The 15,680-nt window shown below is 29.8% G+C and overlaps 1 protein-coding gene across 1 annotated transcript; it reads left to right on the top strand.

Annotated features, from left to right (window-relative positions):
- The first annotated feature begins 14,292 nt into the window (after positions 1-14,292).
- On the top strand, positions 14,293-15,312 carry LOC115721929 (protein RSI-1). Its single transcript, XM_030651034.2, has 3 exons — positions 14,293-14,453; positions 14,554-14,587; positions 14,870-15,312. Exons 1-3 carry the CDS (start codon positions 14,370-14,372, stop codon positions 15,049-15,051), a joined length of 300 nt encoding a protein of 99 aa, XP_030506894.1. The 5' UTR covers positions 14,293-14,369; the 3' UTR covers positions 15,052-15,312.
- Positions 15,313-15,680: the final 368 nt, after the last annotated feature.

Genomic DNA, 15,680 nt, shown 5'->3' with positions numbered 1-15,680 from the left:
TCAAATTTTAAAATAAGATAGATTTTTAAGCAAAAAGATAAATACTAATTCTATTCGAATTCAAATTACACTAATATCTTGAATTAATTTAAAAAAAAATTAAATTAATTCAAAATGATAATTAGAATTGAATTAGGAATAGTAATAGTATATATACAAAACCATACAAAAAATTGGAAGTTAATTCCATGGAAATGTATGAAAAATTGAAGAAAAAGGAAAAAAATCCGAAACTGTACGGACAGTTCTGCGATCGTGCGAAACTATCAAGACAAAATTTCCGATTTTGTCAAATCTTCAAAAAATCATAACTAATTCAAATAAAATCCAAATTGAGTTCTGTAAAAGGCTAACTTGCTTAATTTTTTCCATACTATCCAATAAAAATAATTCCAGAAACGAAATCACAATTATTTTTCACGAAAATTTCACAAACATCAATCAATCATCAAATAACACTCAATACAACATGATACCATCCAAAGAACATACAAACAATCGTTTTAAAGTCCAAATTTCTTGCAAGTAAATCAATTACCATGGCTCTGATACCAGTTGTTGGAATTATTTTACCAGGATCTTAGATCTACTCACAAGTATGTTTATTAACATCCTAAATAAGAACTTTCTAAAACGATGAAATAAACACATATAAAGTTTAGGAAACCTTACATTGGGTGCAGCGGAATAATATGACTCCTTCCGTTCAGATATCTAGCCCTTGATTCCTTTACGTAGCGAGCATTATCAATATCCGAACCTGGATCTCTTTCTCTCGGATCTTTGATGCCGAATCTCCTTTGCTGATGATCTTTCTTCACGATCTTCCTCACTATGATTGAGGTATCACTTGATGTGTGTGGGCACTACTCTAATCACTAAGAGAGGTTCGAAATATTGAGGAAGAAAAGAGAGAGAGAGTGGCGGCTAGAGAAGAAAGTGGAGGCTCAGGTTTTTCTGATTCAGAAAGTGTAATTTTCCTGAAGCCTTCACTATCTATTTATAGCATTCCTCTAGGGCTTGATTTGAATTATATGGCATTAAAATAATGAAAAAATCATTTAAAAAAGATAACACAAGTGGTCGGCCCTATGCTAGGTGGACTGGGCCTTGATTTTTGCAATTTTGCAATTTTACCACTTTTGTATCTGATTTTCTCAAAAATGCCAATTTCCTAATTCAATCATTTAAATGCCAATTCTAACTATTTAATAACTATAAATAATTATTAAATAATATTGTCATTTATCATATTTATTAATTGAACCATACAAAGTATCATAATTAACAAATATGCCCCTATAAACTCTTTCTTTACAATTTCGCCCTTACTTAGTGAAAATTTCACAAATAGACATAGTCTAACTTGTGAATTATAATTGATTAATCAAAACCAATTACATGAGTCTTACAAGCAATATTATCTCAACTAGTGGGGGGACCATGGGTCTATATAACCGAGCTTCCAATAAGTAGATCAAGAATTTAGCACTAAAATTCACTAACTTATTAATTCTTCGTTGAATCCACGCATAGAACTCGAATTGCACTCTCGGCTATATAGAATGCTCTATATGTTCCACCATATAGACACATCATTAGTTATCCATTGTTATAATCCTAATGTGATCAATGATCCTCTATATGAATGATCTACACTGTAAAGGGATTAAATTACCGTTACACCCTACAATGTATTTATTCCTTAAAACACTTGACCCCGTATAAATGATATTTCAGCTTATGTGAAATGAGTACTCCACCATTTATGTTCGTTTGGTCAAGCTCGAAGGAGATCATCCTTTGCTTACTATTCGCCAGATAGAAGCTATAGATTCCATGTTTATGCTAGCGCTCCCACTCAATTGCACTACCGTGTTCCCAAAATGTACGTATCACCCTGACCTAAAAGTAGGCTTAACTAACAAATCAAAGAACACGAATAGCCTTTCAAGATTGAGCCTAATCATATCAGGATTAAGATCATTTGATCTAGGATCAACTTAGGCGATATTGACTTGAATAGATATTACGGTAAGTTTAATAAATCTAAGTCAAAGTTCAATATCGGTCCCTTCCGATGCATACTCCATGCATCCAACCTGAGCTTTACTTTAACCAATGCTCTGGAAAGAACATAGTATTTCTCCAAATACAAGTAAACTCTTGTTGTAGATTATCATATCAGTAAAACCCTATGTCTGATAAATCTAGGAAACTTTATTCACATAGTCATGTTTACTTTCCAATGTGTTGACGACACAATAAACAGGATCAAGTATGTGAAAAGGGTTTCAGATGAATTTATACATTATGTACATATAATCATGAAATAAATCATGTGAACCATGCAACATTAAATGTTATTTCTGATCTATATTAATAAGTAAATCTGATTATATTGAAATGAGTTTTATTTAGGGCATAAAACCCAACAGAGAATGGTGACACGTGGACTCCACTTGGAGCATCTGTTCGGAACGATATGCCGAGCAGGATGCCTAGCTGGCACATCCAGAATGGAATACTCAACGAGCCGTGCCGAATGATCGACACTTAGCGAATTCAGCTTAACGCATCATGAATCACCAGCTTAATTCCTACAACTCAGGGATCAACTTACGTGGATGTGGCACACACACGATCCCACTATCGGTGTATTCAGCCTCAATCCCACGATCCTTGCATTCAACATTGATCACACGATCTTTCTGTTTATGCGCATTGTAACGAGAGAGGAAACTCTTCCTCCTCAAGTTTCCAACCCTATAAATAGTGAGGAATGTTCACTGGGCAAAGGGACTGAGAAATTATAAGCCGAAACGCAGTAAGCGAAGGCTATCTAAGAATTATATATTCAGAGATACTATTGTAAGAGCAATAAGAAAAGGAAACTTATTCCTTTTTCTCAAGTCAATACAAATAACGAGGATTAGGCTATTACCGAACTGCTCGGGGCTGAACCTCTATAAAATTTCTGTGTCTTGTTATTGCTTTATTATATATTCTCATTACGACATATCGTTTATCGCTTATCAAAAAGACTCATTGTCGTTGGCTAAAAGCGAACTCAATAGTATCTTAAATTTATATTTTAAAAAATATAAAATAAAAAAAAAGTTATATTAATTTTGCTAACAAGTCATATCATAATTTATTATACTTTAATGTAATTTATTAGTTTCAAATATTTTTGGAGGTAACATAAAGTAGCTATATAATATATATGTATAAATAATACAAACACATCTTGATCAATAATATAATATAACTTAAAAATAAAATTATAGTTTTGAAAGTAACTAATTAATAGGTAAACAACAATATGATTTTAAAAGTAATTAATTGGTATGTAACAAAAATATAAATGAGATAATATTATCTCAAAGTAAAGCTTATTAAAAAGAAATCAATTAGTATCATAGTACCTTACTTTTTAATAATATAAATTTTAAATATAAAATTAATCTTTTGGGTAGATTAGTCAAAATAAAAAATATTTTCAGTATAGTACATATTTGATTTTGTTCGAGTTTAAAAATTATATTATTTTTTTGAATAATTTATAAAACAAACTAAGGTGCTGTTTGGTAACACTTTTGTTTTTTAATTTTTTAATCACAAAATGAAAGTAAAATTTTTGTTTTTAAAAAATTTATTTTTGAAAAATAAAAATGCGTTCTGTAACCACTTTTGTTTTTCAATTTTAAAAACAGAAAACAAAAGTGTGTTCTGTAAAGTTCATTTTTATTTTTATTTTTTTGATTTTATTTAAGTCGGGCCTAGGTCCGGGGTCGGATTCGGGTTCAAGTCAAAAGCCGGGTTTAGCGCCAAGGCCGTAGGGAGGTGATTTGTGTCCGGGTCTTGTCGTAATCTAAAAGATTGATTCAGAAAAAAAACTGTTTAAAAAAATATTGAAAGTGATTTTTTTTTGTTTTTAAAATTTTGATTTCTAATTATAAAATTGAAAAGTAAAAACAGTTTTATAGAACATGTTTTTGAAAAATATTTTCACTTTTCTACTTTTAAAAACAGAAAACTGATTAAAAAAGTGTTACCAAATGCCACCTAAATAATTACTTTTGATTTCAAATATATTCTTTGGTGACGGTGAAAAAAATATACGTTTCTCACATATCAAAATGATACTTGAGGAGTAGATCGTAATAATATTATTTTTTAGTCAAAATAATTAACAATGTATTTGTTATTTATTTTTTAAATTATAAAAAACAAAAAAAACATATAGATGCAAAAGAAAATAATAATAAAGAAAAATTAGTCACAATACAGAAAAAGGAAAATGATGAAAAAAATAAATAAATGTGCCACTTGAATCTAATACTAACGTGAGAAAATAGATAGCATATATTTGTTTATATGTGCAGTACAATTACCGCATATTGTATCATTTAAATTATTGATGGTATATTTGTAAATTAGTTTATAATTAAGTACATAATTAAAAATTCCCCTTTATTTAATGGTTAAATTCCTCTCCTTTGGGCCTTGTGTGAGAGTTAGGTCATAGTAGTGGGTATGACATACTGAACCCAATCCTCCCTCACACAAATCACCCCAATTGTGAAGGTCTATTTAACTTATTTAAATAATTGTATTAGGCTAATTATATTAGTTTAACCTAATTAAAATTGAATTAGTAACATAATTATTTTTTAAATTATATGAAATTTATTTTCATTAGATTATTTTAAAATTAATTTTAAAAAAATACTTAGTTTAATGAGATATATTATAGATAGTTATTTCTAGTAACTAATTATATATTTTAATATTTAATTCATTAGAAAAATATATTAAATATTAGAAACAAATAATTAAGTATCTTGAATAAAATCAACATAATTATTAATTCTAATTTTAATATCTAAGAAAAATATTCTAATTTAAGTTGGTTTAAAATTAATTTCACAACAACTTAAATTAAAATAATTTTCAATGTATATTTTATTTTATTTTATTAATCATTTTTCCATAATTAATTTCGAAATGTATTTTTTTTAAATGCAGATATTTTGATTTTTTTTGAAAAATAGATTAAAGTTAAAAATTAATTAATTTTAGATCAACTTAAATCAAGTAAATTTTTCATAAATGATTTATTAAAATAAATAGAGTAAAATATATTATATTTTAATTAGAAAAAAGTAATTAGTTAATGAAATGTCTAGATAGTTATTTTTTGTATACTTGTGGTATTTTTCTAGTTATATTTAATTAAATAGAAAATTAATATTTAAGTTGATTATATTCAAGATACTTAAATATTTGACATTTTTCTTAGAAATTTAAATAAATAGGAAAATTAAATTTGTGTTGAAAATTAATTTATTAATTAATTTTAGACCAACATAAATTAGAATAATTTTTCAGAATTTATTTTATTTTATTTTATGTAAATTTTTAAAAAAATGTATTTATTTTTTAAAATACATTAGATTTAGAATTTTGCCACATATATTTATTAGAAAATTAAATTTGAGTTGAAAATTTAATTTAATTAATTTTGGACCAACTTAATCAAATAATTTTTGCAATATTTATTAAGAATTATTACAAAGATGGAAAATAATTTTATTTATTTTAAGATCTGTCTAAGTATAATTTTATAAATATTAAATTAAAATTTATATTTAAAATTATCTAGATTAGTAATTTTAATTAAATAAATATATAATTAAAATAAGTAGATTAAATAAATATTAGATGAAAATACACTTTAAATAATGAGCTTTATTATAAGTATATTCGATCTCTATTATTGGTTCTGAATAGTTTTTGTTTTAGTGAGATACATCCCCAATAGATGGACATTCATTAGCAATTTCACGCCATAGAATCTCAAAAGATAAGTATTATTGTAAGTGTTTTATTCTTAGTAATGTCCATCCGAATAATGGCTGCTAAGAGTAGGACTTACAAAGTATGAAACAATGGTAGAAGCTCATGACATAAGAATGGCCTTGACTCTCGACTAAAACGAAGCAACGTCAGATTCTTTTTTCGATCGAATAAAAGGTTACTAGAATGGTCTCCATTTTAGATGAGCTGACTGCTCTATTCAATGACTGATATCTTTGACTCTCGCCTAAGTACTGTATTAGTTTATTGAAAACCTTGGAACTTACTTAGGTCTGTTTGTTTTTAATTATCACTTGTCATTTCGACTTGCTAAATGCTTAATAATTTCTTAATGTGTATGATTTTGTATTGAACCTTATTTGATTTCTATTTATTGATATTTATAGTTTGCAATATGCATATGAATAACCCCATTGTGTCACTGTTGACTGACAACAAGCTCTTTGGAGCTAACTTTGTCAAATGGAAGAGAACATTAATATTGCTCTCATAGGTGAAAATGCCCAATTTGTGTTAACTGAAGATGCTCCTGAACAACCACATGAGAATGCAACCAAGGCAGTTAAGGAAAAGTTTGAGCGTTGGCAGAATGCTAACAACAAAGCCTGATACTTTATGATGTCTAGCATGGTTGACACCTTGAAGACAAGGTTTGCTAACGCTCTCACGAGTCCAGATATAATGAATCAGTTGACTGAACTATTTGGGATGGCGTCAGATCAAGCTTGTTTTGAGGCGACCAAGAATTTTATAAATGCATGGATGAAGTCTCATCAGAACGTGCATGATCACCTGCTCTAGATGGTAAGTTACTTCCAGGAAGCTGAGAATCATAGAGCTATTATAGATCAAGAAACTCAAGTGAGTTTGATCTTAAATAGTTTTACTCCAGCTTTTCTGCCCTTCACCTCAAATTATATCATGAATAAGTTGACCTTTGACTCCCACGAGTTAATCAACAACCTTCAGACATTTGAGAATTTGATTGGAGGTCCGTAGAAAGGAGGAAACAAAGCTCCTAGTTCTGGCACTGCTATTGGTACGGCCAAACCTGAGGCAAACATTGCCTCTACTTCGAAACCTGGCAAAAAGAAGAAATGGATGAATAGCAAGAAGCCTCTTAAAGCTGTTAACACAGCTAATAAGCATAAAAAGGCTGCTGATTCAAAGGCAAAGCAAAAAGGAAAATGCTTCTATTGCAACAAAAAGTGCCACTGAAAAACCCTAGTGTCCTAAGTTTTTTTTGCAAAGAAACAAGGTATTTCTATCTTTGCTATAAACTCATGTGTTTTAGAGAATTATCATCCTCTTTGGTTATTAATTTTGGATCTACTAACTGTTGGAATATGTTTTACCAGGATCTAGATTTACTAACAAGTATGTTTCATTAACATCCTAATATAAATTTCTAAAACAATGAAAGTAAAAACATGTACAGTTTCAGAAAACCTTACATTGGGTGCAGCGGAATATTAATGTCTCCTTCCGCTCAGATCTCTAACCCTTGTATCCTGTCTGTCGCAAGTATCACCAAGATCTGAGCCCGAATGTCCTTCTCTTGATTCTGGATTCTTCACAGTCTTCCACACTATGATTGAGATACCACTTGATGTGTGTGGACACTCACTCTATCACTCAAGGTTAGAAAATTTGAAGAGGAAAAGAGAAGAAGTGGTTCGGCTATGGGTATAGAATAGATGACTCAATTTTTCCTGAAGGCAAGAAATTTCATCCTCTTTTAAGTGTGAGCCATCACAATTTATTTATAGGCAACCACTAGGTTTAAGTTAGGATTTATTAGGCATTAAAATAATGAAAATATTAAGTGGAAAATTCCCTTTAAGTGGCCGACCATAGTTAGTGGGCCCCACTTGGGTATTTTTCTAATTTTGACAATTTCCCTTATTTTCTCAAAAATGCTACTTTTCCAATTCTAACCATTTAAATGTCAAAACTAATTATTTAATAATTAAAATTAATTATCAAATAAAATTGCCATTTAATATATTTATTAATTAGACATAATAAAGTCTTTCAATTAATAAATAAAACCTAGAATCTCTTTTCTTCACAATTTAGCCCTTGCTTAGTGAAAATTCATAAACTAGACATAGTCTAATTTTAGAATTATAATTGATTAATTAAAATCAATTATCTGAGTCTTACAAGCAGTATGGTCTCAACTTGTATGGGGACCATGGGTCATACAACCGAGCTTCCAATAAGCTGAACTAGAATTTACCAAGTAAATTCCCTAACTTATTAATTCCTTGTTGCATCCACTCATAGAACTTGGAATTGCACTCTCAATCATATAGAACGTTCTATATGTTCCACGATATAGATACGCTATCAACATTTAACCATCGTTCTAATCTCAATAATCAAAGATCCTCTATAGATGATTTACACCGAGTAAGAATAAATTTACCGTTTCACTACTCAATGTATTTTATCCTTAAAACACTTAGCTTCCTGTAAATGATATTTCAGTGAAAAAATAATTATTGAAATAAGCTCTTCCATTTACCTCTATTAAGCCAAGCTCAAAAGAAATCATCGTTTCACTTCTATGTCCTGATAGAAGCTATAGATTCCATATCTATGTTTAGCGCTCCCACTCAATCATACTACCATGTTCCCAAAATGTACGTATCACCCTGACCAGAAAGTAGGCTTAACTAACAAATCAAAGAACATGAATAACACTCCTGAGAATGAACCTAAGCATTTCAGGATTAAGATCTTTTGATCTAAGATCAACTAGTGATATTGACTTAGAAAGATACAACGGTAAGATTATAATATCTTAACCAAGATCAATATCAGTCCCAGTCCAATGTATACTCCATACATTCGAAACTTGTATACTTTGCCAATGTTCTGGAAAGAACATAACACTTATGCAAAGTGTAAGTACACTTCATCGCTGATTATCACATCAGTGTAAGTCCAATGCACTGATGAAACAGGGACTTTGTCTTTTAAAGCATATAATCACAATCACATTCAACTATGTTGACATCACTGTAATTGTAAATGACTATATGTTCTGGACTTAACAGATTTTGTATATATATCAAACCATAAACATGAAAACTACATGTAAACGTAAATGACTTCTAATCTTTCATTGATAACAAATCAGATTAGATTGAAATGGGTTTTATTTAGGGTATAAAATCCCAACACTAACCATGTTCATTTTCTTTTATTTCAGCTTCAGCTGCTTAAACTTGGATTGTTATCCTAGCGAGTTGAGTCAGATGGTTGGACAGAAGGGTGGAGATTGTCCAAGTTGAAGATGAAGCTCCTTATCTTCTTTAAATTTTTAATTAATTGTTTTAGTCAATGAACAATTTAGTTTCAATTATTATTTTGGGATTTTATTCCTTATTTCATATTTTGCAAATAATTCATTATGATATTTTTGAGAATGTTAATAAAATTTTCTCTTTAAGAGATTTTCATTATGAATTTCTTTTATGAAATTGAGCTTCATATCTACTTTAACTTGTATGCTAATACCAATTATATTTATATGTTTATCATGTTTTATGTATTTTGTGTTTTATTATTGATGTAAAATCTATGGTATATTATTCTTTGCAAAGAGATAATATCACATAAACACTTAGAATTTAAATTCAATGTTTATGAATAATTGTCATTTCTTAAGCAATCATTAAGATTTTGTTTAATAAAAATATCTTTTCATCTGATAGGGGTGGAAGAAGTTAAGAAACAATGTATGCAGTTCAAAGATGTTTTATATCTTTTAAACTCTAGACTATATTCATAACTCCACATGATATCTATAACACTTAGGGGTTGAAGAATTATTGATATATGTAGTTCAAACCTTTTTAACTCTAGACTAATACTCAATACACCGCAATACCTCTATGGCACACATATTTTGATTAGACATGGATATAATATAATAAAGGAACTAGCAAATTAATAGAACTTATTCTTGATCCTGTAAGTATTTCAATTAACATGTTACTGGAGTAATAGAGAATGATACCAATGAAATTCTTAGACATAGTATCAAAGTACCTTATCTTAGTAGGAAAATTTTAAACTTTTAGCCCATTATTATTTGGATGACACTAATGATAGCCTAATTTATTATGATCATAATAGGAACTCTAGAATAAAACTACGAAAGTAAATCTAACCATTCATATGGATAGAAATAACTTATCAAAATTATAAGGATAAGATAGAAAGTTTTTGCTAGGTCTATTCGAATGACTTAGGCAAAATACCTAATCCTTATAAAATATTTTATGGTATTTCTATTGATTACTTAATCTTAAGCAAGTATTTTACATTAATGTTAATACTAGAATGCTATGTTGATGACTTAGTCTAGAAAGAACTTATAGTTTCAAACTTAGATAAAACGTCACAACAAAAGGTCCCTAAGCACCTATAGTAAGAGTTTAAGTGTACACTTGTGTATGAATTTAACCAGACTCTTACTGTTGAGTGGGAGCCACCTAAGATGTAATCAAACAAGGAACATTAGGAGACAATTAAGAAAAAATCTCTAAAAGTGACCTATATGTTAGATGATAGCGGTGTATGTTAGAATCCTTATATCTACACCAGCTCAGAACTTAATATCTGAGATGGTGGTTACTTTGGGGGTTGAAGAATTATTCTAGAAGGATGTAAAAACCCATTTATAATAACTTAAGTTCCACCAGTGAAGCTAAAAAACTTTGTTGCTTTCGAAAAGCACAGGAAAGTTATTTAAAATGAAGAAAGTTCTTAACTGTTTTTATCTCTATTCTATTTTTGATAAGAATAGAGATGTGTCTTATATACATTTAGATGCACTTATTATGTAGTAAAGAATTCAATATTCCTAAAGGAGTAATACATATAGAAAAATGATGTTGCATAATATTTTATGAACACAGAAGGAAGTAATGGTGGGTAAAGCAGTTGCTTACCACAGACTTACAGTTCCTGTAATTTTGGGTTTAGTCAAATACACTATGCTTGATCTGGATATCAAGACAATAGATTGATTAAAGTGCACTTCTTGTTTATGTTAGTGCAAGTGGGAGTTTATTTGAATTTTATGCCCTAAATAAAATTAATTTTAATACAATCTTATTTGTTATCAACAGAAGATTAGAAATCATTTATGTTTACATGTAATTTTCATATTTATGGTTTAATATACAATTTCTATTTAATCCAAAACATATAATTATTCACAGTTATAGTGATGTCATCACAGTGGAAGGTAATTGTGATTATATGTTTCAAAATATAATGTCCCATGATTCATTAGTGCACTAGATTTACACTGATGTGATGGTCAACGATAAACATTACTTACACCTTGGATAAGTGTTATGTTATTTCCAAAATATTGGTAAAGTATGCTAGTATCGGATGTATGGAGTATACATTGGACTGTGACCGATATTGATCTTGGTAAAAATATTATCATCTTACCGTTGTATCTTTCTGTTAATATCACTTGTTGATCTTAGATCAAAAGATCTTAATCCTGACATGGTTAGGTTCAATCTTAAGAGTGTTATTTTTGTTCTTAGAGTTGTTAGTTAAAGCCTACCATTTGGTTCGGGTCACACGTACATCTTGGGAACATAATAGTACAATTGAGTGGGAGTGCTAATCATAGATATGAAATCTATAGCTTCTATTTGGACATAGAAGTAAAATGATGATTTTCTTCGAGCTTGGCTTAAAAGAGATAAATGAAAGAGCTCTTATTAAATTTCATTTATAGGAAGTTAAGTGTTTTAAGGATAAAATATATTGAGGGGTGAAACGATAAATTTATCCTTACTCGATGTAAATCATCTATAGAGGATCTTTGATTATTAGGATTAGAACGATGGTTAAATTTCATAGCGTATCTATATCGTGGAACATATAAAGCGTTATATATAATTGAGAGTGTAATTTCAAATCTATAGTGGTGCAAGGAAGAATTAATTAGAGATGGAAATTGGGCGGTTAATGTACGGGAATGCAATCCCCGCTACCTATTTATACCCCCATCCTCACCCCATCCCCGTCTAATAACCAACGGATTCAGGGTAGGAGAATACCCATCGGTTATGGGGAACCCATCGGGTATCCATTAAGGTAAAATAAAAAAAAATTAATTTAAAATAATTAAAAAAAATAAATTAAACCAATATTCTCACAAATATTTATTATGCATTCATAATTCATAGAAAATAAAAGATAAACCTACCTAAAAAAAGCATAACATAGTAGAAAGTAAAAACTAAATATGTCTCAAAGTTTGAAAGAAAAACAAAAAAAATCATAACCCAAGTATAGGATCATAGTCTCATACCTCTCAAGCCTCCCAACAAATTAAAAAGTAAACAAAGATGAAATTAAGAATCGAGAAGAAAACATCTTTACACATGTAATCCACAATGATCATCAGTTCACTATCGTCATTAGATCTTCATAATTTAAGCATATGATGTATAATTTTGATTATGGATGATATTCAAAATAATTTTGATTATCAATCATATATATACTATATATATGTTAAGAATAAAAAGAAAATTATATATATCTATATCGCGTCGGATATGGTGCGGATAGTATTATCCCCACCCCGCCCCATCCCCGCTTCGGGTATTGAAATTGTCCCCCACCACTGCCCCATTAACTACCAAGATGGGGAATCCCAACCCCATTAGGGGCGGGTCCCCGCGGTATAAATTTCTATCTCTAGAATTAATAAGTTAGGGAATTTACATGGTAAATTTTAGATCTTCTTATTGAAAGCTCGTTTATATAGGCCCATGGTCCCCATACTAGTTGAAACATTACTGCTTGTAAGATTCAGTTAATTGATTTTAGTTAATCAATTATAATTCTAAAATTAGACTGTCTTATTAATGAATTTTAACTAAGCTAGGGCTTAATTGTGAAGAAAAGAAGTTTTATGGTCTATTTATTAATTAAGAGACTTTAAGTCTAATTGATATATATTAAATGAAAAATTTATTTGACGATTAATTTTAACTATTAAGTAAATAGTTTTGATATTTAAGTTGTTGACTTGGAAAATATGACATTTGTAAAAGAAAATGATAAATAGTTGAGAAAAATAGCAAAATTATAAATGATGGGCCCACATCCTAATGGTCAGCCACTTAAGGTCTTTTTTCAATTTATATATTAATTCTTAATGCAAAATAATTCAAACCCAAACCTAGAAGGGTTCCTATAAATAGATAATGATGGACTCAAAACTGACAGTTGATGCAACTTAATCCTTCAGTGAAATTTGAGCCCCTCTCTCTCTCTCTCTCCCTCTCTCCCTTTCTCTATTTTCGAATCCTTTTCTCTCTCTCATTCTCTTCAACTTTTCGTCCCTTATAGTGATAGAGTACATGCCCACACATAGAAAGTAAGTACTCAATCATAATGTGTAAGACTGTGAAGAATCCAACACTAGAGGAGAATCAGGCTTAGATCTTGATAATACTCTGTGATAGAAAGGAACAAGGGTTAGAAATCTGAGTGGAAGGAGTCATTTAATTTCGCTGCAACCAATGTAAGGTTTCTTCAACTTTATATGTGTTTAAATTCCATTATTTAGAAATTCATATATAAGATGTTAAACAACATACATGGTAGTAAATTTAAATCATGGTAAAATAATCCCCAACAGAAACAACATTGTAACAACTCAAAAATATTAGAAAAACCATGACAGCCCAGTATTAAGAGTTTTAATGTTTCTACTTCATCTCGCCAGAATTAATGGTTGTTTTCCGACTGTTCTGGTGTTGCTGTGGTGGTTGTGTCCCTGGGTGTGAAAAATAAAAGCCTTGTATTTTATCTTCAGTGTTTACAGTATAAATGAAAAAAAAACCAAGACAACAAAAATGTAAATTTTATCATGTGGCACTATAAATATAAACCTTTACCTAAAATTCAATATTTCTTTCAAACCTCTTAATAATAATAACATTAAGAATCCACTAAACATATTCCAAAAAGTTAAACATTCTAAAATGAGAAAAGATCAAATTGAGAGTGTTTTGCTACATTCCAAAAATGAGAAACTATAAAAGGAAATACAAATGTTAATGGGAAAAAAACTTGAAACAAAAAATTAATAATTTTAAAGTAAATCTTAGAAAAGCAGAGTATGAAAGCAAAACCAAACAAACAAAACACCAAACACGCCGCGTTCAGCGCTCAATCTCTTCCCCATCAAATCTTTCACATGCACACACAAGGTTCATAACCCCGTTACATGCCTTAATCTACGCTTTTATTTTGTTAATAATTAATTAAATAAAAATCAATTTACTCTTTCAACCCAATACATCCCACCTTTTCCTTCCCCTCTATAAATTATAGGATCCAAATCCTAGAGTTGGCAATACTAAGAGATCGAGTTGTTGAGTGAAAAAGCATCAGAAAGTGTTGGTATATATCTTTGAAAAATAATGGCCTCTTCTCGTCCGTACAGCTCCGTCCTCTTTTTGGTGATTGCTATGCTTTTTATAGTCACATTTTCTCATGTGGCTGAGGTACGGTTACCCGTATATACTACTTTGTCTTGTACAATTTTTTTTATATCATCACTTGATTCAAGTCATCGTTTTTTAATTTGTATTGTCTTCTGATCAGGCTCATGGCCGTCAACAGAAGCTTCGTCCTCAAGGTATTATTTACAGACTGTTGTATCATGATCTATACAGAGAGAAATCCGGATATAAGTTGTAATATTACTATAAGTAGTGTACCTTAATATTAAATCTCAGTTGTTTTACTTTAATAAATATTATAGAAACTTAATCGTGTGGTACTATAACAATGCTCGTATAGGTAAGAATAGAAATTAATCTACCTATCTATATATATGTATTGTTAGTAGTACTTAAATAAATTATAATTCTATGGATATATATTAATTTTCTTTACATGATGGTGTATAAATTGGCAGACTGCAAGCCAAGATGTGCTTACCGATGCTCAGCGACATCACACAAGAAGCCATGCAAGTTCTTCTGCGAGAAGTGTTGCGCAACATGCCTTTGCGTTCCTCCAGGCGTCTACGGCCACAAGGAAACCTGCCCTTGCTACAACAATTGGAAAACCCAGGAGGGAAAACCCAAGTGCCCCTGATTAATTTGTTTAATTTCTTAATTATATGTTAAGACAATTAATATATAATAATTATAATAATATTGATTTGATAGGGTATCAGCATTTACCCTCAATATTAAATATATTTTATAAGTAATTCATCCTTTCTACCAAATCAGGGATTTTATTGAAAAATTTGGTTAGATTATTAGGTAATCATTATCTATTTTATATATGCTGTACTGTTACTAAATTTGAATTACATTGCTAGCTGTTGAAATTTATGCTTGACAGTAAGAATATGATCATCTGTCCATTTTGTTTTATTTTCTATTTAGTATTTACTGTCCGAGTCAGCACTTAACTAATTAGGTAATTTGCTTTAAGTATATATACACGTTATATGTACACAAATGTGACTTTGGTCTCTACTTTGAACCATCCCAAAGTACCAAGTAATTAGAGGTTCACCATATTTAAACTTTGTTGCAAAGAGTTAACTAAGCTAAGGTGGTGATTTTGTTAGTCTGCCACTGTCACACATGGCCTTCATCATACATTGAAATTCCACACTACATCTACATATGATTCAGACCAGGACAAAACTTAATTTGTATCTTTTTTGATCTCTAATACACTTATGATCAGGGGCTGAGTCTGGAATTAAT

Source organism: Cannabis sativa, chromosome 9 (genome assembly GCF_029168945.1).
Source record: "Cannabis sativa cultivar Pink pepper isolate KNU-18-1 chromosome 9, ASM2916894v1, whole genome shotgun sequence".
Taxonomy (NCBI): Eukaryota; Viridiplantae; Streptophyta; class Magnoliopsida; order Rosales; family Cannabaceae; genus Cannabis; species Cannabis sativa.
Note: the sequence above shows the minus strand (reverse complement) of the source record. Positions and strands in the feature narration are given on the sequence as shown.